Source organism: Physeter macrocephalus, chromosome 21, assembly GCF_002837175.3.
Source record: "Physeter macrocephalus isolate SW-GA chromosome 21, ASM283717v5, whole genome shotgun sequence".
Taxonomy (NCBI): domain Eukaryota; kingdom Metazoa; phylum Chordata; class Mammalia; order Artiodactyla; family Physeteridae; genus Physeter; species Physeter macrocephalus.
Genome location: NC_041234.1, coordinates 16,147,914 through 16,172,680, shown reverse-complemented (window position 1 = coordinate 16,172,680; position 24,767 = coordinate 16,147,914). Strand labels below are relative to the sequence as shown.

The following is a 24,767-nucleotide window of genomic DNA, read 5'->3' as shown; positions in this document are numbered from 1 at the left end:
AAATGTACAATTCTTTTTTAAAGGGAATAAATTCTCATGATGTATTCTTAAGTCATGTTTTGTGTATTAGCACTGAAAACATATGAAAACCAAATTATTATTAAATATGCAAACATTTCCAAGATAATTTTGTGGCTCATGGATATATCATATTTGATCAACTCTGGAATGCCATTATTTATTACAGGTAGAATTCTTTTTTATAAGCTAGCTATAGAGACTGCCTCTTTTGGCTATCATTGGCTGCCTTTTTTTATGCTACCAAAATACTGTCTGTTTTAGATATTTTTAAGGTGAAAATACAGTTAATCATTAAATGCAATATCTGATAGAATGCAATGTACATGTAGATATATAATTAAATATTGGAAGAAAATAAAGAAGAAAAAATAGGAAAAAGAGGCCTACAACTATCACGTTGAATTGTTTAACTTGGTGAAAATTCATCTTGTAAAAAGGAAATCCCAGCAAATTTAATGTGAGCTGGTAAAAGACACCACTGAAACCAGAGAGATCTGAGTTAGAATTCCCTCTCTTCCATTTAATATCTATCTTTTGGTAACTTACTCAGCATCTCAGTTTTCTCCAGTGGGAAATGGAAGTAATAACTGTTATGTTGCAGGGCGTATTGTAGGAGTCAGTGGAATGGGATACGTGAAAGCACAGAGCCCAGGGCCTGGTTCATAGTAAATGTTTAATAAATGTGAATTCCATCCCTTTCCCAGTAAAACAGTAGGGAATTGTGGCATTATTTGGGTTCTAAAATTATTAAAAATTCCTAAATGGAGGTAGAGATCTGAGAAGATCCTCAAGATATTCAAATCCATTGCATCTTAAGAGTAGAACTCAGAGAAGTTTGACAGACTACTGTATTGTGAGGCAGCTCTACAGCCAGGAATCTTCAGGATGGCTTTTTTTTTCGTGCTGGCAAATGCCTGTTTGGATGGGCTTTGGGAGACCCAGTAGATCATGAACCCCATAAAACTTTAAAACTTAACAATATACAGTATTTTTCACCTTGCCTGTACATTAGAATCATCTGGATGCTTTAAAAAATACCAGTGTAAGGATCCCACCTCCAAAGATACTGATTTAATTGGTCTAGATTGGGGACCCGAAATCAGTGTTTTATTGCTGTTTTTTTTTAATGCCACAAGTGATTGTTATGTGCAACTGTCTTAGGGTAAACATAAAGCCTTGACTCATGTAATTTCTGCCTCAGTCTCTTCTGTGACCAGAACATGACCAAATGCTTCCTTCTTAATATTCTTTTCAAATGAGATGTTAACATATTACCTTGCACTAAATTCCTTCAGCATTCCAATTTAAAATGTTAGTGGATACAGTGAAACAGGAAGGATAAAGGAAGACAACACTCATCATCTGTTTTAGACTACTATATCAGTTAGTTGGTAGATTTTTTGCATGTAAGCCTACGTATAAGTTACATCTATCATCCTGAATGCTTGAGGATCTTAATGAATAGACGCTTTTAGGTCAAGATTTGACTGAATTTGATAGAGTTTAATGAGATAATTTTATTTTGATCCAAAAAATATTTAGACTTTTAGGATCTAGCTTCAAAATACTTAATTTATTAGATGTTAATATATTTTTTTAATTCCTGAAATTTTATTAAAAATTAAATAGTCTCATAGGGAAGAGAACACTAATACTCCATGATAGTTGTTTCCATCTTTGTTTCAATCACAAAATGTATTCAGTTTTAAAGGGAAAATTACAAGCTTTTATTTTAATTCATCCTGTATTCTATACTAATTATTTATGTTAATTAAAATTGAAATATACAAGTATGAGAAACTATCAAAATAATATCCTTGTTAATGTAATAAAATATATGCTAGGTCCATATAATCCATTTATTTTTCTTGATCCATATTTTTGAATTCTAGGCAATTTGACAGATCTGTTGAAAAATGGCGGCGGTTTCATTATGATATGAAGATATTTAATCAATGGCTAACAGAAGCTGAACACTTTCTCAAAAAGACACAAGTTCCTGAGAGTTGGAAACATGCCAAATACAAATGGTATCTTAAGGTAAGTTTTTGAGATCTCTTTTTTTCAAATTGTTTTTATCTTCACCACAACATCACGACTAGTTAACTTCTTTAAGTTCAGGTTGTGAAGGATGATGGAAATTTATAATTTTTGACTTTTGTTGTCAGCACTGCACCTACTAGAACTTGTCATGATGATCATTTTGGAAGACTATGCAGTGGACGTTTTGTGTCAGGATGGGAGTCTAGACATAACTGGTTTACCTGATGAACTGCAAAGTGTACTTGAATCTTTGATACAGGGAAGCATCTTACAGCAGGGTGTCCTGTGGCTTTGGGGCAGTGTGTGTTTTTGCCTTATGTTGGATTTTGTCCAGGAGGAGAACTTGTGGTATACTTAGCAATCATGTAGTTGCTAGAAATATCCATCATGATGAAATTACAGTTCTGTTTCCCTAAAGACAATTTGTGGTGATGTAGCAGTATTCTATATATTCTATTGACAAAATGCCTTCTGAGATAGTCCAGAGGCCAAAACAATGCAGAGTTCATTGGCTGTACTTATTGACTGTTTTATGGTTTTTGTTAATGGAAATGCAACATATGGAGTATAACCAGCGTACAGTTTAATTTCAACTTGCTGTGTCTTTTGATTATGCAGATAAAGTGGATTGAGAGGTTATAATTTATGTTATAAAGTATATGGCTTAGGTCTAAGAAATATTGTGTTTATTACACCAAATCTTAAGTAGTTTTGCAACATTTTTTAGTGAAAGTTGTTCAGGTAGCAATTTTCAGTCAAGTAGATTTGAACTATGGCCAGTTTTTGAATGCCAGAAAACACTGATTAAGACAGATGAAAGCAAAGAAAAGGGTAATGTATTAAGTAGTCCAGACATTTCAAAATGCTGGATTCATAAAAGCAATATCATTTTCAACCTTACAGTTCTCCATTCTCAAATATTTTTTGCATAGCAAATAGGCCTTTTGATATTACGAAAGTTAGCATTTAAACACCTATGTGTGTGTAAGCTATGTAACCATAGAAAATGAATAATTTTGAAATCTTGTGTAATTATGTGTATATCAATCAAATTTTTATATACATCAGCTTCGGCATTGCAGGTACAGGAAATTTGTGGATTTCCAATCTGCCATCATGTAGAAAATACATTTTGTAACAGCACTAAAGTGAATTTTGAGCTAATGCAGCATCACTAGGTTTCTGACTTAAAGGCAGAATTACAAGAGATATAAGGTATTCTTGGGGAGATTTATAAACCTCTTGCCATTTTCAAAGATATCCATCACAAGGTAGTTACATATATTAATCTGTTTTTGTTGTAAAAATAATATATACTCATTAAGAAAAAATAAAGCAATGTGGATGTATATTGTAGGTAAATATATACATACCTTCTACTCCACAGAGGGTGATTGTCTCGATATGGGTATTGGTATATATTTCAGGTTGGCATCTCACTCAGAAATGGATACAGAAGGTTTATTAAGGAGTGCTTTTGGGAATTGAGCAATTGGTTTATGATGTTCCTTGGTATAGTTTTCTTTGTGTTTCTTCTTCTTGAGGTCTGTTAAGCTTCTTGGATCTGTGTGTCCTTAGTTTTCATCAAATTCAGAAATTTTAAAGGTGTTATTTAAAAATAATATTTTTCTGCCCCGTTCCCCTTTTCAGGGACTCTGATAACATATATTAGGCCGCTCACTGATGTTTTGTTCTTTTTATTTTCAGTCTTTTTTTCACTGTAATTCATTTTACATAATTTCTATTGTCAGATGGACTAATCTGATCTTTTACCATATCTAATCTGTGGTTAATCTCATCTAGTGTATAATTTTAACCTCAGACGTTGTTTTGTGTGATTCAGTACATTGCTGAAGTGTGACTTGAGAATTTTAACATCTTTCATGTCTCTACTCAACATGTCAATCTTTACCTTCTTGAAAATATGGAATACAGTTATGATAACAGTTATAATGTACTTGTCTACCAGTTCTATCATCTGTGTCTATTTGGGGTCAATTTCAATTATTTTTTTCTCCTTGTTATGGGTGTTATTCTCCTGCTTCTTTGGATGACTGGTAATTTTTTATTGGGTGCCAGGATGTGAATTTTAACTTGTTGAGTGCTTGATATATTTGTGCAGATAAATATTAACGACCTTTGTGCTAGAACACAGTTAGTTTGCTTGGAAACAGTTTGATCTTTTGAGTGTCTTCCTCTTATACTTTTTGAGTTTTGAGCAGAACAACCTAAGTCTAGGGCTAATTTTTCCCCACTACTGAAGCAAAACCCATCTCAGTATTCACTCTGATGCTCTGTGAATGATGTTTTCCACTGTGGCTGGCAGGAACAGATACTATTCCCAGCCATATGTGAACTCTGGTGATTGTTCCCTTTAATCATTTTGTGTAGTTCATTCCCTAGACAGTGGTAGTTTCTTCTCATATGGGAACTGATTAGGACTGAGCTGAAGACTGGAAGGGCGTTCTCTGCACGCCTCCAGTGTTTATTCTCTGTGTAGCTGTCTCCTCTCTGATGCTCTGCCCTATGACTGTAGCCACTTTTGTCTCCGTGGATTCCCAGCTCCATCTCCTCAACTTAAGGAGGCTCTGTGGCTTTGTGAGAGTGCCTTCATCCTTTGTCATAGCTTGGAACTCTGCCCAGATAGTAAGCTGGGGCAACGGTAGGGCTCACCTCATTTGTTTCTAATTTCTTAGAGATCACTTTTTAAAAATTACCCAGTGTATAACGTCTTAAAAAACATTGTTTCATACGTTTTGTTCATTTTTTTAAAATTTTAACCAAGAAGTTAAATTTGGTCCCTGTTACTCCAACTTGGACAGAAGCAGAAGTCCAAAACAAACAATTTTTATGTCATTTGATATTTTAGTATGTTTACTTCTATACAATCTTAAAACTATATGATAATTTTAATTGCCTTGAGAATGACTAAAGGTCTCCACTTCTTGACACTGGGGTTTAGTTGTAATTGATGAACATTTTATCAAAACTTTTTTTCTGTTAATTGGAGAATTTCTTAAAAGACTATTTTATTTAGTCTGTTTTTTACTCAATGAAATAAAAAAGGGAATTCTGGATGTCCAGGGAAAAGTTTTTCTAGCTATGGAACTGTGAATGATATCACAAATATTCTAAACAGTTACATTTTTCCCCCCTGGTGATTAGGAAGGTCCAAAATCATGCACATACACATGTGCATACCTGCATAGACACACATAAACATAAGACACCTGGAGTTATCTTTCCATTCTGGTAAGTCTCAGAAAAGGGTCCAGGAAGGCACTATAATTCACCTCCATTGATAAGACAAAAGGAAACTGTGGTAATTTCAGCTGTCTTGGTCATTATCATTGTTCACTGACTAATAATGAATAGGAGAGTTTAAATTTTTGATGAGAAATTATTTTAGGAAACAGAATGTAGATGCTGCCTGTTAGCAGCAGACAGATTTGTTGCCATGAACCAGTAATGGTTACTTTAAGGAAAATCAACCAAGCAGCCCATGTACTAAACAAATATTTACAGGGGTACACTGGAGTTTAAAGCCTCATAAGAATAATTTTCAGCAAAGATATCATGTCTAGATATGAAATAAAATAATAAACAGGTACATGTTGTAAGTTTATCTATATAGACTTCTATCAAACTGCATTTTATTTATCTTTTTAACTTTAAAAAAGACAAATCATTGTCCTACTGACACTTGGTGTTACTATTCAAAATAAAGTTGCTGCCAATGCCAAAAAGATCGTCTGGTTCCATGCAACTCAGCTGTTGAATGAATGCAACTCAGCCATCACAAATGAATGATAAAATTAAACATATTAATTAATATTTTTCAAGATATTCCAAAAATATGTCATGCCACCACGGGGCATCTTTTAAAAATATCACATTTTTTACATGAGAAAATATCAATCATGTTACATGCCACTAAAATTGTTCTGTTAATAAGTTCATCCAATTATTTATGTGTCTCTTAAATATTCATTCAACAAGCAGTAATTGAATACATATGGAAAATTTTATCACCCACAAAAATATTGACATGCCACATTAGTCTCTAGTAGAAGTTTAGAAAATTGGCTAAAATGTTGGAAGCCACATTCAGAAAGTGTGGGTTCAAATCCCAGCACCTTTAGCTCCTTTAATAGCTGCAGAATCTTGTGAAGTGTCTTAAATCTCTACATCTCTGTTTTCTCTTCTCTTAAATAGTAAAAATGAGATGTGCATAAAGTACTTAGAATTGCTTTCGCCACAAAATACTCATTAAATGTGAGATCTTATAACTAATCACACTTCCTAAGTGAATTAGCCTGTATCTATAAGAACAAAAGTGCATTTACTGAATTGCTGTCCCCAAACATCTGAAATACAGATTGAATAACCAGGCATTTTCAATAATGCTTACTTTTATGACTTATGATGTTTTCTCAAAGTATAGCTCTTGGATTGGAAAGTGAGGAACATTCCAGTTCAACCAAACAAATCTTCCTCAGAAAGCTGACACATCTGCCTCTTTTTAGAACTAACAAGAATAAATGTTAATGGGAGTTTTCAAAGGGAAAGCTGAGCACCATGAAGGAAAGTTATGAAAATAATGTTAACTCATCTAGTGACAGAGTGAATTGGTGTGCCAACAAGTACCTTGAGTGAAAACAGAAAAGTGGAAATCATAACATGTCCTAACATTTAGCTCTACATGTTCTTCTAGAGTAGAAAGAAATAATTTTTAAAGCACGGGCTGTTATATTAATGGAGTTGAAAATTCTTGAAGTTGACAGTAGAAACAATAAAAATAAAAATTAGATTGAATATTTAAAAGAGTAGAATAACCTTGCTATTAATGGAAATTGAACCTGTGCTGCTTAGTGAACTGTATTAAAAATTAACAGCACCTTCTAAAGAACGTTGCCTTGGGCAAGCATGAGACCTTGAAATCTTAAGAAATTTCATTTGAAATTAACCTTAAGAAGTAAACAGAAGTAGGATTATTTAGATGAAACTTTTTAGGCTTTAAATCAGTGAATGGTAAGCAAATATAGGGAGTGAAACAGCAATGTGTTATTGTGACATTAGTTAACTGATGTTTTTAGGCAAAATATCATCTTAAAGTTAGTCTTCCGGCATATCTTTCAATGTTACTGTGTTTTACTCCATTGTATGGTAGAAGTACAATATATTTTTGTGTATTGCTGTAAATAAATTCAATTAAAAACTGTTTACGTTGTAACAATGATAAATTTTAATTCATTGTGATTGTGGGTACTTAAGACAGCAAGGATTAAGTATGTCATATCATAATGTTTATGTTCATCAAATCTCAAAAAAGTAGTTTAAATTCATGTTCTAGTTAAGCAAAATACGCTTTTTCTTCTCTCAAATTGGAAATTTTCATGGAGAATGGAAAATTACATAGAAACTGTAGAGTTGTAACATGAGAACATTTCTGTGATCTCTCAGATGAGGAAATAAATCAAGGAAAAAAGGCACTAGTTTCTTGCAGTTGAGGGAGAGAAGACAAAGAGAGAAGCATCTGAGAGAGTCAAAGACAATTTTAGCTGCTCTTCAGCTCTGCCTTACCTTGGCTATTTGTGATGGAAGAAAATTCTAGAGCACTTTGTAAAGGACCCAATTCTTACAAGTTTAGATTCCAAGAACGCATTGGAGCTGGGTAACTCCTACCCAAAAGCTTGAGACAAAGTGAGTCCATAAAAAAGCTGTCTTCCTCTTACTGGACATACCCAGACTTTCTAATTATTCTCACCTTAATTTCTGAGCTTGCAGCCTAGAAAGCCTCAAGTGGTAGGTCCCATCACTGAAAAACCATTGGCTTGCTCAGAAACAAAGAGTGCTCAATGGATGTGCATAGATCACTGACACTGTCTGCTATAGTGAGTGTTTGTATTTTTATCTGGATGTACTTTAATACCTAATTGGTAATCTACTCCCCCAAAGGATTCTATAGGAGATAACTGACTTTGAATTAATTTGGAGTAAATCAAAGGCTATCTAGAAAAAGGCATATGGTGTAAAAGACCAAATTGCATACAAGTATGTTTTCTGTGTAGTCAGTTTTTACAGTGCTGATTTTACCAGCTGGCTGGTGAGTTTGAAGGCTTCTTAACGGCCGCACTGCTGGGACTGAAATGCTGATAGAAACTTTGATAGAAAAATCATTTGAGTAAAAATTTCTGCCATCTCTTGCCCTTCATTGGGACCCCAGTGTTAAGAATAATTCATACTACTGCTGGCCCTTTATATTTCCCCAGCAGTAATAAAATTTCATAAGATTTTATTTGGTGGTCATAAAGCTACCCTGGTTTCTGTAGCTAGAGGATATACACTAACATAAGAGAATCAACATGAAAATTTACTGCAAAGAGAATTTGTCTCTAGTCACTTACTTTAGGGTTACAGTGATGTGTAAGTATGGGAATACATCTTAAAGTAAGCTTTCCAATGTTATTAGCTGGTAATGACATAAGAAGTCAGTCTCTTAATACAGTTAAACGGTTGGGTACTTCATTCTTACGTAAATATCGTTAGCTTTTTATTGCTGCTTAGAAACTCCTGTATAACTTCTTGGCTCCTATGCATCTTTTCAGAAGTAGTAATAACAGATTTATTGGGAGTTTGGCAGAGTGCAGAAATTCAGAGAGGGGCTCTAAATTGTTGCCTGTCAAATGTGTCTTTCATAAGATAAGTATAGTAAAATAATTGGATAATCTCAATGGCTAGTTCTTTAAGTTCTGTTGTCTAGCGTGATATGTTTAAGAAGATGAAAAATTGCTCTACCTAATGGAAAAGAAGCAATAACCAAAACTATAACTTAACTATAACTATAACTGTAATAGCCACAACTGTAAAGAACTGCTTAAAATGCATGAGAAAACATATCATCCCTAAGGGATCCCCATTCTTAGAGTAAGAAATTATTAGGAGAGTAAGAATCTACCAAAAACATAAAAAAGTGAAGCATGCTAATTGCAAATTCCAAATTGGAAAAAACCCTGCTCACATAAACATGGAAGCAATGTGAAGCAGACATTATTTAATGAAAAATAAGATTAATGCTAACATAAGTAATTTTTATGAAGTACAATACTTTGCAAAGAGGATGTTCCAGCCACTCTGATCTTACTATTCCTTCTAGTGCTAGTTCCTACCATTAAACTTGCTTTTCTCTTTGCTAGAGGGTTCTACCCTATCCTCAGTCTTTATCCCCTATGTCCTAATCCCCTCCCTCTCAGGACTTTTGTACACTTCTCTTTACTTAAATATGTCCATGTTCTGATGTTATCTTCTCAGGTATGCTTTTTGTAAATTCTCCTATTTTAAAAAGATCACACACACACACACACACACACACACACACACACACAGGGAGAGAGGATTAATTTCTCTCCAAATTACCCTGCTTTGGTTTCTTCATAACATTGTCAATTGCTGAAATTTTAATATATGTTTGCATGTTTATTTTTTATCTTTCCCACTGGTATGTAAATCTTTCAGGGACCTTGTCTTTCTTGGTCACTAATACGTCTTCAGTACATAGAACAATCTCTTTGTACATAAAATATATAACACTCACTATGATGAATAACTGGATAAATGAAAGGATTATATTTTCATCGTATTATTCCCTAAGGCAAACCATACCTAAGCTTGTCCTTTCTTCCATTTTTACCCCATCTCATATCCAAGAAATTCTTCCTTCCAAGGAGCTGCCCTCTCCTCTTCTTTGTACAGAACACTTGAAACTCTCGTATTTGCTGAAAGTTTTTAGCAATATGATGGCTTCATTCTCTGACCGTTTAAGTGTATCATAAATATCAAAATCCATTCAACAAATATTTACTGTAAGCCTAGTGTGTGCAAGGCAAGCACTTTGCTTGCTACTAGGGATACAGACTTGGCAAAGAGCCACCTTTCCCTTAATAAGCTCACAGCTGCATGTGTTCAGCATATGAAGGCCAAGGTAGAAACACATGGCCATATGTAAACACTCTAGAAAGTCCTGGAGCCAGCCTAGGAAAATGGGTCTTCTTTCTACAGCAGTTATTTGTGTCCCTTTAGTCTTTCTTGCCACTCCTCAATTACCCCTCTGGGATTTCCAAACTCAATTGGGAGAACGAGATTTCGGGAAACAGAAAAGAGCAATATTGTGAAAGGCAGCATAAGGAAAGAGCTAGCTATGAACAAGTCATACAAAGACAGTGAGAAAATGTTCTGACGTGAATTTTAAATTTTGAACGATGATAAAGTTGACAAATTATAGTACAAGAGGCCTGTTCATAGATGAGTTGGTTCAGGATGAACTATTCATCAAGCTGAATAGCAAGTATTTAGTCATAAGAATGGTAAATCTTCCTGCTAGATAACCAAATTATAGGTACAAGCCAGAGACCAGGATTGTTTGCAAACATCATAGTTAGGAAATCTTTTAATTCTTGCTCTTTTGTGAAGCTGTAATTGACAGTAATTTTTTTTTTAAGGAGGAAAGTTTCAGGGACATAGGTAACTGAAAAATAGTAGGTAAGTCTGATATGAGTGCATATCAGACTGTGTGGTGGCATATTTCCCCTTGAGGTTTTATTGGCACATTATTATTTTTATTTGTCAATAAATAATTTTAGTTTATAACTTCAACCTGAAACAAAATAATATGCCACCATAGAATCTAGGGCTCCATGGGGAACATTGAACTGGTCATTATTAGGAGTAAGTATCTCACCTATGACATCCCTCAGATGTCAAGCAATTAAATGAATTTGATATAATACATAGTACACTAAATATTATTGACCCTATAAATAGTAAATACTTCAGAAGAGGAATTTTATGGGACCAAATCCTGCCAGCCACCTGTTTTTGCAAATAAGTTTTACTGGGACTCAACCACATTTATTTACTGTCTGTGGCTGCTTTCTGGCTACAAAGGGGGAGATAAGTAGTTGCCATGGAGGCTGCCTGGCCCACAAAGGCCGAAGGATTAACTATGTAGCTCTTTACAGAAAAAGTTTGTTAACTCTTGCTTTAGAAGATAGAGTCATAAAAAGTTGCAATAAAAATTCAAGGGTCCTTCTTACCCTCTCTTTAAATATTCTTTGTTACTTGAGATAACAGAGAAATAGACTTCAGCCATGCTCGTCAAACACACTGAAAGTCATGGTAACAAAAAAGTAACTCCAAATAGACTTGTTATTTGAGTCAACTTTCAACTCCATGCATTAGGAGAAGGGGTATGATTAAAAATAAAAAGAGGTTTTAAAGTCACTTAAATAGTGTGTGGTGGACTTAGACATTTTGAAGAGTATATAGGAACTGTTCTCCTTACTGATAGTACCACCAGGTCCTCTTGATTACCTGAGCAGTCTTCATGGGACAATAAATCAAGTATTCTGCCCAAGAGAGTTCTCGAAGTTGTTCTGCCAGAGCCTTTCTCCCAGCATCTCAGTGGTCCTAAGCATAGGTCCTAAGCTTGGCCAATCATATTCTTTCCTGAGACTTTCAAACTTGAGATGAGAGATATGGTTGGACTTCATTCATTCTCATGAGAATGCCTGGTCAAGACCAACAAGCTACCATTGCTGTGGGGACCCTCCGGAGTCCTGATTGTCCCAAGCCTGATTCTTTGATTTTCCTTTCTGTCCTGTGAACCTCTCCATTTCCTTATCATGGATTTCCTTATTGGCAGAGGCAGTTTCTGTTGCTTATAAATGAAGAACTCTACACGGAAACCTAGCGTAATCAGAGAAACTCTTCTTCTAGCCTGGTTCCTTTTGTAAAGAAGTTTGAGTCCCCTTGGATCGCCTGTACAACATAACCATTTGCATGTAATGAACAGTTTGCAGTACTTTGAGATTAATGTGCAATTTCTATTTGACAAGAGAGAAACAATTAGGATCAACCATGGTCGTATATTCCAGAATACAAATGTTTCCACACTTTAAGTGTTGTTGGATCATTATATGAGATTCATAATTTTGTCGTGTTGTACCCACTTTTGCATTACCATTCAGTCTTAATTTATTATACACTATTAAAAGTTTTTAGGTAATTTGTTCTTATTGCTACTCAGACATGAAAATATCTGCTGGCTGTGAAAATGAATAAATTTAATGTTCCAGCATAGTTCTCCAAATCCTGGCATGACAATAATAGTACAGGCTTATATTGTATTGTAAATCCTAGTTAATATGATTTTATTTTGAAAATCCCATTTTACTGCTATTTTTAAATAATACATTTTCGAACATGTTACCTTTGAATTTCTATTTGTATTTAAATAATAGATGATACTTGTATGTGCTTACAAAAGGGCAATATATGTATTTTTAAATATTAATAATGGATTGCTGAAACAATCTTAACTTTAAAACAACACATTTATTTTAAAAAATAATAAGCTATGCAGCATGGTTTAACAGCAGCTGATAAACAGTTGTTTAAGATCTGTATGCTGTAATAAGCAAACTCTACCAATCCATAGTTCATAGGAATTTGCAAATTTTATCTCATAATCAGGGCTATCCCTAAAAGAGTGTTCAGGGCAATTCAACCAGTACATAACCACCCAAGATAATGTAATCTAAGGAGGCTAAACTGTTGAAATCTTTCGTAGTCTCCTTGGGATATCATTAAGAACAGAAATTTTGAAATAGAATTGTAATGATGTTCAAATAAGAGGAGCACACGACACCAACCACGCCAGTACACTGGGCTTAGGAGGCTACCAGTTAGTTGTCCCACCCAAGGGATGGATCTGCCCATAAGATTACCCATATTTTACAGAACCTGCATACCACCACTACGTTTGAACATTTAGCCCTAGCTATTCCTTATATTTCAATTAACCTTTAAAATCAATACATTTATTCAGCAGACTTTTACTTTGGAGCTACTCTGTGTCAGACCCTGTGCTAGGTGCTCAGGACATAAAAATTAACAGAATCCCAATCTACTCACAGAGGAATCAAGGGTCACTGAAGTTGATGGACATTTAAACAATCGAAACATGAATGGTTTATTCAGTAGATGGATATTTAAGCAACTAAAATAACATGTATGAGGTATAATAGAGGTATGTACATAACTGGGACATTGGGGAAAAGGCAAGAAAAGGAGTAACTAACTGCCTAGAAGATTTGGAAGTGCTTCACAGGAGAGGTGATGTGGGAAATAAGTGAGGGAAGCCTACATCCAGAAAAAGGGGGAAACATTTTAAAAGTGATGGTATTATGAAAAATTGTGATTTGATTAGGGCACGATGAGGTGCTCTTGGACCGATTACAGATACATGGAAAGAAATGGCAAAAGGTGATGCTTAGGACTCATTTCCTTTCCTGTTGGTTACATTTTGGTTTATTTTTTCTATTTTTCTTTTAATCTAGTGGGCTAGTATTTTCCAAACTGTGAGTCATGAAATCAATTTGTGGATCACCACAAACGTTTGTGTTCAGTGAAACAAAATAGAAAATATCAGGGTTCATCACACAAAGGAAAGTGTTATTTCCTAGATCTTTTTTTGTTTTAATCGTGTGTCTGTGTGTGTGTATGTGTGTTGGGTTATTTCTGATTGAGTGTCACAAGGTAGTAATGTGATGAGTATAAGGGAAGAATTTAGTTTTTAAAAAATTAAGAAGCCAGTGTAGGAAATGCTTAATTTGGGAAGATGATATAAAATCACCTTTACAAAAACAGGCCCAGCATATACCCTGAGAAAACAATAATTCAGAAAGAGTCATGTGCCACAATGTTCATTGCAGCTCTATTTACAATAGCCAGGACATGAAAGCAACCTAAGTGTCCATCGACCGATGAATGGATAAAGAAGATGTGGTACATATATATAATGGAATATTACTCAACCATAAAAAGAAACAAAATTGAGTTATTTATAATGAGGTGGATGGGCCTAGAGTCTGTCATACAGAGTGAAGTAAGTCAAAGAGAAAAACAAATACCGTATGCTAACACATATATATGGAATCTAAAAAAAAAAAAAAAGGTTCTGAAGAACCTAGGGGCAGGACAGGAATAAAGACACAGACGTAGAGAATGGACTTGAGGACACGGGGAGGGGGGGAAGGGTAAGCTGGGACGAAGTGAGAGAGTGGCATGTACATATATACACTACCAAATGTAAAACAGATAGCTAGTGGAAAGCAGCTGCATAGCACAGGGAGATCAGCTCGGTGCTTTGTGACCACCTAGAGCAGTGGGACAGGGAGGCTGGGAGGGAGACGCAAGAGGGAGGAGATATGGGGATATATGTATACATATAGCTGATTCACTTTGTTATACATCAGAAACTAACACACCATTGTTAAGCAATTATACTCCAATAAAGATGTTAAAAAAAAAAGAAACGGGCCCAGAAAGATGTAACACAATATTTATTTAATTGCAGTAGTGTTTAAAGTTGCTTTTAGTGCCCTTATATTTAAAGATCATAAGAAATATTATTTCATGTGATTCTAAAAAAAAAAAACAAAACCCAGCAAGATAAGTAGAAAAGTTATTCTTATAACTTTTTACAAGACTCAGAACAGTAAATATTTTACCCCAAATCACAAGGCAAATAAGTGAAGGCCTTGGGATTTGAATATCATATGGCTTACTGACCATCACCTAGAAGTTTGAGATGTTGAGAAAAAATTAAATCTCAGCTCTGCCTAATAAGTATTGAGGAAATGAATAAAGAGAATAATATCCACCACTAACTATAGGGCCAGGCCCTCTTAAGAGGCCTTAAGGATATTAAGTAATAAAAATGAAACTTCTTTCATCCATAAAAATGCTATTTATTGATAAGTATAATCCTAATTAAACCCATCTTATGTCATTATCAGTAAGGGTGAGACATAACATCTTTATTGCTATGGATTATAATTTGACCCATAGTACATCAAAATCAGAGTATTACGAGGGGTTATTTTTATTATTAGAGATGATGTTAGGCTTATTAATGATGGCAATAACATTAGTCATAACATAATAAGGCACTTTCTAATTTATGAAGCACTTTCAATTACATTGTCATATTTATCTGCTGTTGAGATATAGATTTGGGGGATCCTTTATAAGATGTAGGTTATTGAGGGAACAGAAGATACAGGGACACTCATTTATTTCTCCATGATTTGAAATAAAAGTAGAGTTTTGGTAGGAGACCAGAATTTGGTAAGCAGCAGTCGTATATGGAAGACTTAGGCATTGGTCTGTGTGTAGCGATGGCTGGTGTTCTCTAAGACAACCTTGACAGTGAAAGGCTCTTGGTTCCCACAGGGCAGAAGCCCTTTGAAGGTCACAGCCTAGTGTTTAGTAGTGGCCTCCCTTTCAGAATACTCTCAGGATAAAATCCACCATGACACATGTGGTTCCTTCAAGGCAAAATTGTTTTCCCTTAACATTGCGCAGCTATGGATATCGGCATTCTTTGCTTATTCAACATGTTTTTGTCAAGGGTCAGGACGGTGCTGCATACCAAAAGTTTCAGTGTTGAACCAAACAGTGCACAGTGGCCTTACACCAGTGGGGGAGGCACACGTCTGTCTCCTTGTGAGGGGATGAGGAATCTATCACTCAAGGAAGTTGGTCTAGTGCAGAGAGCAATAGATATATAGATCTCAGAGTTGGTAGAATACAGTTCTCAAATTCTGTCCTGGAGTTCCCTGGCGGTCCAGTGGTTAAGACTCAGCGCTTCCACTGCAGGGGCCATGGGTTCCATCCCTGGTCCGGGAACTAAGATCCCACAAGCTGCACATTGTGGCCAAATTTTTTTTTAATTAAAAAAAAATAAAAAAACATAAATTCTTTCCTCACTGTGTTTACAAAGTCCTGTGACAATAGGGAAGAGGAGATGGTGAGCTTGGGAAGTCTTTACCACGAGCAGGTAGGTTTATCAGGGAGAAACAAGAAAGAGTGTCCTTTACCATGAGAACACATGTTCAAAGGCCAGGTAGCCATATGAATTGTAGGTTGTTAGGAGAATGGAAATGACTTTAAGGGGCAAAAGCTTAAGGAGCTCAGGTTCCCAGTTGGAGGGTGATTGCTCAGGCTGGACAGGCAAATTTGGAATACTAAGTGAAGGACATTATGAGATACATGTACAAGTCTGTGTTTTAACCTATAAATAACAGTTACTGAATGTATTTAAGCAGAGGAGTGTCTGGACAAGATTTGAAGTTTTGAAAGTAAGTTTGTGTAGGATACTTATGGTTTCTTGTATACTTCCTAGTTTTTTACATTATAATTTTGATGAGAACTTTGAAAGGCGAACTGTAGCTTAGCATACTTGAAAAAGTGCAGCCTCAACTCATTATTAGAGGAACATATGTGACAGATTTTGTGATCCTGTTACGCTTATTTTCTTTCAGACATTCCACATGTAAACAAATTTTAAATGGCTTATTTCTACTTCAGTATCCATCTGAAGGTGTTGTGTGTATGTTTTCTGCTTGAAAATAAAGCAGCAAATGTGATTAAGATGGACTCACTTTGGTCATAAAGTATTTAAGAATCTTACATTAAAAGACAGCATTACTAATTAAAAATATAGTGAGGAAACTGGTTATTTTGCATATCATTGTCAGCTTTCCTCAAATCAGATATTAAGCCCTCATTGCTAAAAGTGGCAGTACTGTAGAATGGTTACCAGCATGGGCTCCTAGCTGGTTGAGTTTCGCCAGGCAGCTCTCTCAATATGTAATTAAACAGATATTGGTAGAGAACCTACTGTGTGCTAAATACTATTCCAAGAAATAGAGATCCAGTAGTGAAACAAAACGTGTTCATTCTCAAATGAGTTAGAGTTTCCTTAGAGTTCTTAAAGGAAAAATAAAAGAAGGTCTCTATAGTTATATCCCCAACTTTAATTTCTTCTTTAAAAATAAATATTCCTCTTTGAGAAATATGGTCCCTCATAAGCTATAACTGTCAACACTGCAATAAACATTTAGCAGTTCTCAGTGATTTCTACCTTTTGGCTGATGGGAACTTGGAAGCCCCAACCTCTCATTGCACAGAACTGTTGATGAAGTAGAGAAGTGAATGACTTCCCCTCTATCTTGTTGGCTATCACCTCACAATCAGAAAGGGCCATAGCAAGTTGCCAGGGCCTAGGAGGTAGAGCCGCCCATCAAGAAGGTGGAGAGGGAGGAGGGAAAAATGAAGGGTGTGAGAGATGAAGGGTCATCACCTAAGATAAGAAATTAAAGCTATAACAGGAGTTGGAAAGTAGCCCTTAGCCTCTTCCCTACACAGTCTTAGGCTTTGTTTGCATGATCAATATTTCACTCATTTTCTCATTTATTTCTCAAATAACCAAATGAAATAAGAATTATTCTTTTTATTTAAATCAAAATTCTGGAGAGTTAAGGAACTTTCCAGGAGGTAATCCAACTGTCACTTGCTGGGTCAGGGGTTCTACAGTTGGCATAGAAATAGCTTCATTCTTAAAAGGAAACCCCAGACTGAGGCAGTGATGTAGTCATTAATTGTCCATCTGCACAATAATGGAATAAAGTAGTTTACCATGAGCAATATTTTTCCAAATTCCTATGCTCTGCCTCACTTTGAAGTGTCCCATTTGTGTGAATGCTAAAGTTCTTGTGTATCTTCTAAGGTCTAACAGCATCACATCAATACTGAGCTAACCCAAGTTTTGTTAGTGAGAAAAGTATATTCATTGGATGAGTTCTTGGGTCTCCTCCAAATAGAGAAGTGTTTTCCAAAGTTGCCTGATCATAAGAATCACAATATTAAGTCTCTCTCTAGTGCTGCAATGTCCAATTCAGTAGCCGCTAACCACATGGAGTACTGAACTCTTGAAATGCAGCTAGTCATTGAGATGGATTGTGAGTGTAAAACATACACTGAGTTTTGAAGACTTAATAAGATCTTGAAAGGAAGTAAACTATCTCATTCCAGGTTAAAATTATACTATTTTGTCATACTGGAGTAAACCAAATATATTATTAAAAGTAAATTGACCTGTTTCTTTTTGCTTTTTTAAAATGTAGCTATTTGAAAATTGGAAATTTCACATGTGGTATGCATTCTTTTAGTCAATGCAGAGTCTGATTTACTTAGTTTAGAGTGAAGTCCTATTTATTAAGGTCCCCATTTTTTTTTAATAGTCAGGAAACTTTGGGACATTTCCTAGGGGAATAAATAAGTGATGCTCATTATAAAGACTGATGGGAAAAGCGGGGTGGGGATGGGAGGAGAAAGGATTAGGGACTGCCCCACTTTCCCAGCATCACCCATTTCCCAGCCTTTTTCTTTCCCTTTTTCATCCCAAGTCAACACTGCAGAATTCACAATTAGTGTTCTGACTTAGGAGCAGACTTAGAAGTGTAAACAGTCCTAACTCCCCTCCAGGCTTTTATATTTAAAAAGGAAGAAGTTCAAGGTCAAGGTAACTGTATAATTTGTGGAATAGGTGGCAGGCTGTGGGAGTTTGAGATCGGAACTGCAGATACTTCTGATATGCAGCTGCTAGCACCCCTCTCTCTTACCAAAAGTTCACACAGGAATAAAATGTCTGGAGTCAGTATTATTTAGTATCTTGCAACTGTGAGCCCTCAGCCTGCAAAGTCCTCACTTCTGTTAGCGGCTCAACATCCTAGAAGGCTCAGTGAAAACAGACTCATTCCAAAGGGGAAAACAAGCAGGGTTGGCCACAGGGAGTATTTGCAACTGAAAAAGCTCTAATGAATGTGGAGTGTCTCCTACAGTTTACCGAAGCTGAAATTTGTGGTCCAACTCCTAGCTGAACTACTAATTATTATCTATCTTGACGGTGACTGAGGAGAAAGGTTATCAAAGGGAATCAATGTCCGAATTATAGTATGTATCTTGGCCATGGAAGTTACTGAATTTTAGCCAGTATTTGTTATTGTTGCATTTATAGTATGAGAAAGGAGTGTAATGAACCTAACGCTCACTGTCCTGACTTACCTCTCTCATCACATTCACAGTAAGCACATGTCAATACTCATACACTTTTCATGTTTCTAAACTTTATTTATTTTTTACATAGCTTTGCTACTGATGGGAAAGGAAAAAAAAACACTGTAGATTGAAAAACTGTTTCATCTTCAGCCAATTAGATTCCTTTGTATGGTATTCAAGATTTTGCATGCATATGGCATCATGAAACTGAATAGATTTTCATATACCATGTATTTTTTTCAAGTAAACATTTATGTTTTCAGATCATAAATGTGTTATGGATCAATTGGGGGCATTTTGGATAATAAAGTATAAAGGAAATCCATAAGCCTACCAGCTAGTGTGAAAGTGAAATTTTGTTAAGAAACATACTTTTCATGTAAGTCATGATGAGTACATGTTATATTTTATTTAACACATTTATGAGGGAGCCAGTAGTAAGGCAAAACAGGCTCGAAAGAAGATACAAGATGCAAATGCTTCTATAATCAGTGAAGAATTCTGGAATAAGATTGGTAAATTCGATTCAAAACAGGTTAATATCCTGCAGCCTCTAAGGTTATATTCTCTACTGGATAAAAAGTCATTTGTATCATCTCAGTTTTCTACAAATTAGCATTTAACTTTACTGACTTGTAAAATGTCTGGATTCAAACTAATAGTAAACAGTAAGTCAGACAGATTTGCATTTCTCTGAAAATGTAGAAGCCCTTTTGAGGGTATGGGGGACATTTAGATAACACCCTATTGTGTTACTTGAACGTACAGAACCATCCTTTGGCTTAATTTCCAAGTTTTGGATAATTTTTTCTTAAACTAAAAATAACTACTGTTAACTTTTTATGTTTCTCCTCCTAGTCTTTTTTTCTATGGATTTTCAGCATATAATTGAAATGTGCTGTATATTTATCATCCATTTACAATTCTACTGGAAAAGCTTAAGATCATCAATTAATATACCCCAAATGTTCACAACTCCTTAAGTGTTAAAGAAAATACATCAGCAACACGGTTTCACACTTTCAGGACATGGTATTATGAAAAGTCTTGACACTTAAAGTTAAATACTGCGTTTTTAGTGTAAAAATTGTGACAATTGGGTACTTCTAGTAACCACATAAAACTACATTCATGATTCCAATCCCCAAAAAATCTGTGTTTGTCGATAGGAACTAATATGTCTACCCCTCTAAAAGGTAAATCAAGTTGATTCTACTCTTTTTTTTTTTTTTTACTACCATGATTATAAATGGAAAGCAGTTGATTTGGTGCCTCTGAAATTTATTTCTGTAGAATTTTTATCACTCCTTATCATTACGAAACTCTTTGGGAAAAGGTACCTTTCGGTATAAGGGAAAAAAATTACATAGTTCAGCTAAATAAATTGCAGGAATAAGGCTTAGGATTTAAATATGCAAATTACACAGGTGTCTAATCTAGGAAGCAGTATGAGAGCAATAATACCTATTACTCTAAAAGTCTACTGGCTTACTATGATCCACATGAAAAAATATAAAGAAAACTTTTACAATAGGATTTTAAGTATAGGGCAGGAAGAATCTGGAGAATTAGAAACATATGGATAGAGACTTCCCTGGTGGTGCAGTCATTGGGAATCCGCCTGCCAATGCAGGGGACATGGGTTCCAGCCCTGGTCCGGGAAGATCCCACATGCCACGGAACAACTAAGCCCGTGTGCCACAACTACTGAGCTTGCGCTGTACTGCCCGCGAGCCACAACTACTGAGCCCGTGTGCCTAGCACCCGTGCTCCACAGTAAAGAGAAGCCCGCACACCACAAAGAAGACCCAACACAGCCATAAGTAAATCAATAAATAAATTTATTTTTAAAAAAACAGAAAAAGAAACATATGGATATATGTTCCATATATTTGGATTCAAAAGTCAGAACTCATAGATCTGTCGTGTAAAATAGGGGTTGCCTGGTTAACATACAAATGCCAGGAAGTTTCTTTAACAATAGTTTAAAATTAAATTTTTACTTAGGAAGAATCTCTATAGATTTATGGCATTGTACAGCTGCAAGGAACTTGAGTCATCTCACTATCATTTTAGTTCATCCAAGATTTATGGAGCCCTTGCTATGTGCCAGGTTAATATCAGGGAATTAACAATAGGTAGTGACAAGCATGGGGTTTCTTTACTGCACATGCTATATACCCCTTTAGCAGTGCGGTGAAGCCTATGAACTCCTCAGAATAATGATTTTAAATACAAAATATAAGTATAGAGGACTACGAAGGACAGCAATGAAATATCAATGGAAAAATAAGTTTTACCCTTATGAAGTGCTACTATATGAGCTTCCTTCTTTTTTCTTTTTAACATCATTATTGGAGTATAATTGCTTTACAATGGTGTGTTAGTTTCCGCTGTACAGCAAAGTGAATCAGCTATACATATACATATATCCCGATATCCCCTCCCTCTTGCATCTCCCTCCCATCCTCCCTATCCCACCCCTCTAGGTGGACACAAAGCACCGAGCTGATCTCCCTGTGCCATAGGGCTACTTCGCACTAGCTATCTATTTTACATTTGGTAGTGTATATATATGTACATGCCACTCTCTCATTTTGTCCCAGCTTACCCTTCCCCCTCCCCGTGTCCTCAAGTCCATTCTCTACGTCTGCATCTTTATTCCTCTCCTTCTCCTAGGTTCTTCAAAACCATTTTTTTTTTAGATTCCATATGATATTTGTTTTTCTCTTTCTGACTTACTTCATTCTGTATGACAGACTCTAGGTCCATCCACCTCACTACAAATAACTCAATTTCGTTTCTTTTTATGGGTGAGTAATATTCCATTGTATATATGTGCCACATCTTCTTTATCCATTCATCTGTTGATGGATGCTTAGGTTGCTTTCATATCCTGGCTATTGTAAATAGAGCTGCAGTGAACATGGTACTACGTGACTCTTTTTGAATTATGGTTTTCTCAGGGTATATGCCCACCAGTGGGATTGCTGTGTTGTATGGTAGTTCTATTTTTAGTTTTTTAAAGAACCTCCATACTGTTCTCCATAGTGGCTGTATCAATTTACATTCCCACCAACAGTGCAAGAGGATTTCTTTTTCTTCACACCCTCTCCAGCACTTGTTGTTTGTAGATTTTCTGATGATGCCCCCAAATTTTTATATCTAATAATAGCTGAATTTACTATGTGATTGTCATTATGCTAAACACTCTGACATGCATTATATGATTTCATCGTCACAATAACTCTATCAGATAAATATTATCATTATGCCCCTTTTACAGATGGATGGAATGATTACGGGAGGGAGAATAAGTAACTTGACTAGGTCACGGACTGAGATGAATAGAACCACATCTGACTGAGCCACAGTCCACTCTGAATCACCATGCTAATCATAAAAATGTTTCTACCCTGAAGAAATTTACATCAGAAGTAAATATCCATTTGTACATGATTTTTGAAATTCACTTTCAAGGCTGTATTCAATCTGACTGGTGTGAGGTGATACCTCATCATAGTTTTGATTTGCATTTCTCTAATGATTAATGATGTTGGACATTCTTTCATATATTTGTTGACAATCAGTATATCTTCTTTGGAGAAATGTGTATTTAGGTCTCCTGCCCATTTTTGGATGAGGTTGTTTGGTTTTTTTGTTATTGAGCTGCATGAGCTGCTTGTAAATTTTGGAGATTAATCCTTTGTCAGTTGCTTCATTTGCAAATATTTTCTCCCATTCTGAGGGTTGTCTTTTCGTCTTGTTTATGGTTTCCTTTGTTATGCAAAAGCTTTTAAGTTTCATTAGGTCCCATTTGTTTATTTTTGTTTTTATTTCTATTTCTCTCGGAGGTGTGTCCAAAACGATCTTCCTGTGATTTATGTCATAGAGTGTTGTGCCTATGTTTTCCTCTAAGAGTTTTATAGTGTCTGGCCTTGCATTTAGGTCTTTAATCCATTTTAGCTTTATTTTTGTGTATGGTGTTAGGGAGTATTCTAATCTCATTCTTTTACATGTAGCTGTCCGGCACCACTTGTTGAAGAGGCGGTCTTTTCTCCATTCTATATTCTTAGCTCCTTTATCAAAAATAAGGTGACCATATGTGCGTGGGTTTATCTCTGGGTTTTCTGTCCTGTTCCATGGATTTATATTTCTGTTTTTGTGCCAGTACCATACTGTCTTGATTACTGTAGCTTTGTAGTATAGTCTGAAGTCAGGGAGCCTGAATCCTCAGGCTCTGTTTTTCTTTCTCAAGATTGCCTTGGCTATTCGGGATCTTTTCTGTTTCCATACAAATTGTGAAATTTTTCGTTCTAGTTCTGTGAAAAATGCCATTGGTAGTTTGATAGGGATTGCATTGAATCTGTAGATTGCTTTGGGTAGTAGAGTCATTTTCACAATGTTGATTCTTCCAATCCAATAACATGCTATATCTCTCCATCTGTTTGTATCATCTTTAATTTCTTTCATCAGTGTCTTATAGTTTTCTGCATACAGGTCTTTTGTCTCCTTAGGTAGATTTATTCCTAAGTATTTTATTCCTTGCAGTGATAAATGGGATTGTTTGCTTGATTTCTCTTTCAGATTGTTCATCATTAGTGTATAGGAATGCAAGAGATTTCTGTGCATTAATTTTGCATCCTGCTACTTTACCAAATTCACTGATTAGCTCTACTAGTTTTCTTGTGGCATCTTTAGGATTCTCTATGTATAGTATCAAGTCATCTGCAAACAGTGACAGCTTTACTTCTTTTCCGATTTGGATTCCTTTTATTTCTTCTTCTCCTCTGATTGCTGTGGCTAAAACTTCCAAAATTATGTTGAATAATAGTGGTGAGAGTGGGCAACCTTGTCTTGTTCCTGATCTTAGAGGAAAAGGTTCCAATTTTTCACCACTGAGAACGATGTTGGCAGTGTGTTTCTCATATATGGCCTTTATTACGTTGAGGTAAGTTGCCTCTATGCCTACTTGCGGAAGGATTTTTATCATAAATGGTGTTGAATTTTGTCAAAAGCTTTTTCTGCATCTCTTGAGATGATCATATGGTTTTTCTCCTTCAATTTGTTAATATGGTTTATCACTTTGATTTGCATATATTGAAGTATCCCTGCATTCCTGGGATAAACCATATTGATCATGGTGTATGATGCTTTTAATGTGCTGTTGGATTCTGTTTGCTGATATTTTGTTGAGGAAGTTTTGCATCTATGTTCATCAGTGATATTGGCCTGTAGTTTCTTTGTGACATCTTTGTCTGGTTTTGGTATCAGGGTGATGGTTACCTCGTAGAATGAGTTTGGGAGTGTTCCTCCCTCTGCTATATTTTGGAAGAGTTTGAGAAGGATACGTGTTAGCTCTTCTCTAAATGTTTGATAGAATTCTTCTCTGAAGCCATCTGGTCCTGGGCTTTTGTGTGTTGGAAGATCTTTAATCACAGTCTCAATTTCAGTGCTTGTGATTGGTCTGTTTATATTTTCTGTTCTTCCTGGTTCCGTCTCAGAAGGTTGTGCTTTTGTAAGAATTTGTCCATTTCTTCCAGGTTGTCCATTTTATTGGCATATAGTTGCTTGTAGTAATCTCTTATGATTCTTTGTATTTCTGTGGTGTCAGTTGTTATTTGTCTTTTTTTATTTCTAATTCTGTTGATTTGCATCTTCTCCCTTTTTTTCGTGGTGAGTCTGGCTAATGGTTTATCAATTTTGTTTCTCTTCTCAAAGAACCAGCTTTTAATTTTATT

The 24,767-nt window shown here is 35.6% G+C and overlaps 1 protein-coding gene across 15 annotated transcripts in view; it reads left to right on the top strand.

Moving 5' to 3' along the window:
* DMD (dystrophin) overlaps positions 1–24,767 on the top strand; it is a 2,398,628-nt gene that overhangs the window by 1,211,503 nt on the left and 1,162,358 nt on the right. For all 15 annotated transcript variants that reach the window (XM_055081921.1, XM_055081920.1, XM_028482834.2 and 12 more), the window contains one exon: positions 1,914–2,061. In XM_055081921.1, coding sequence (XP_054937896.1) covers positions 1,914–2,061 — 148 coding nt within the window. The remainder of the gene's footprint in view (positions 1–1,913; positions 2,062–24,767) is intronic.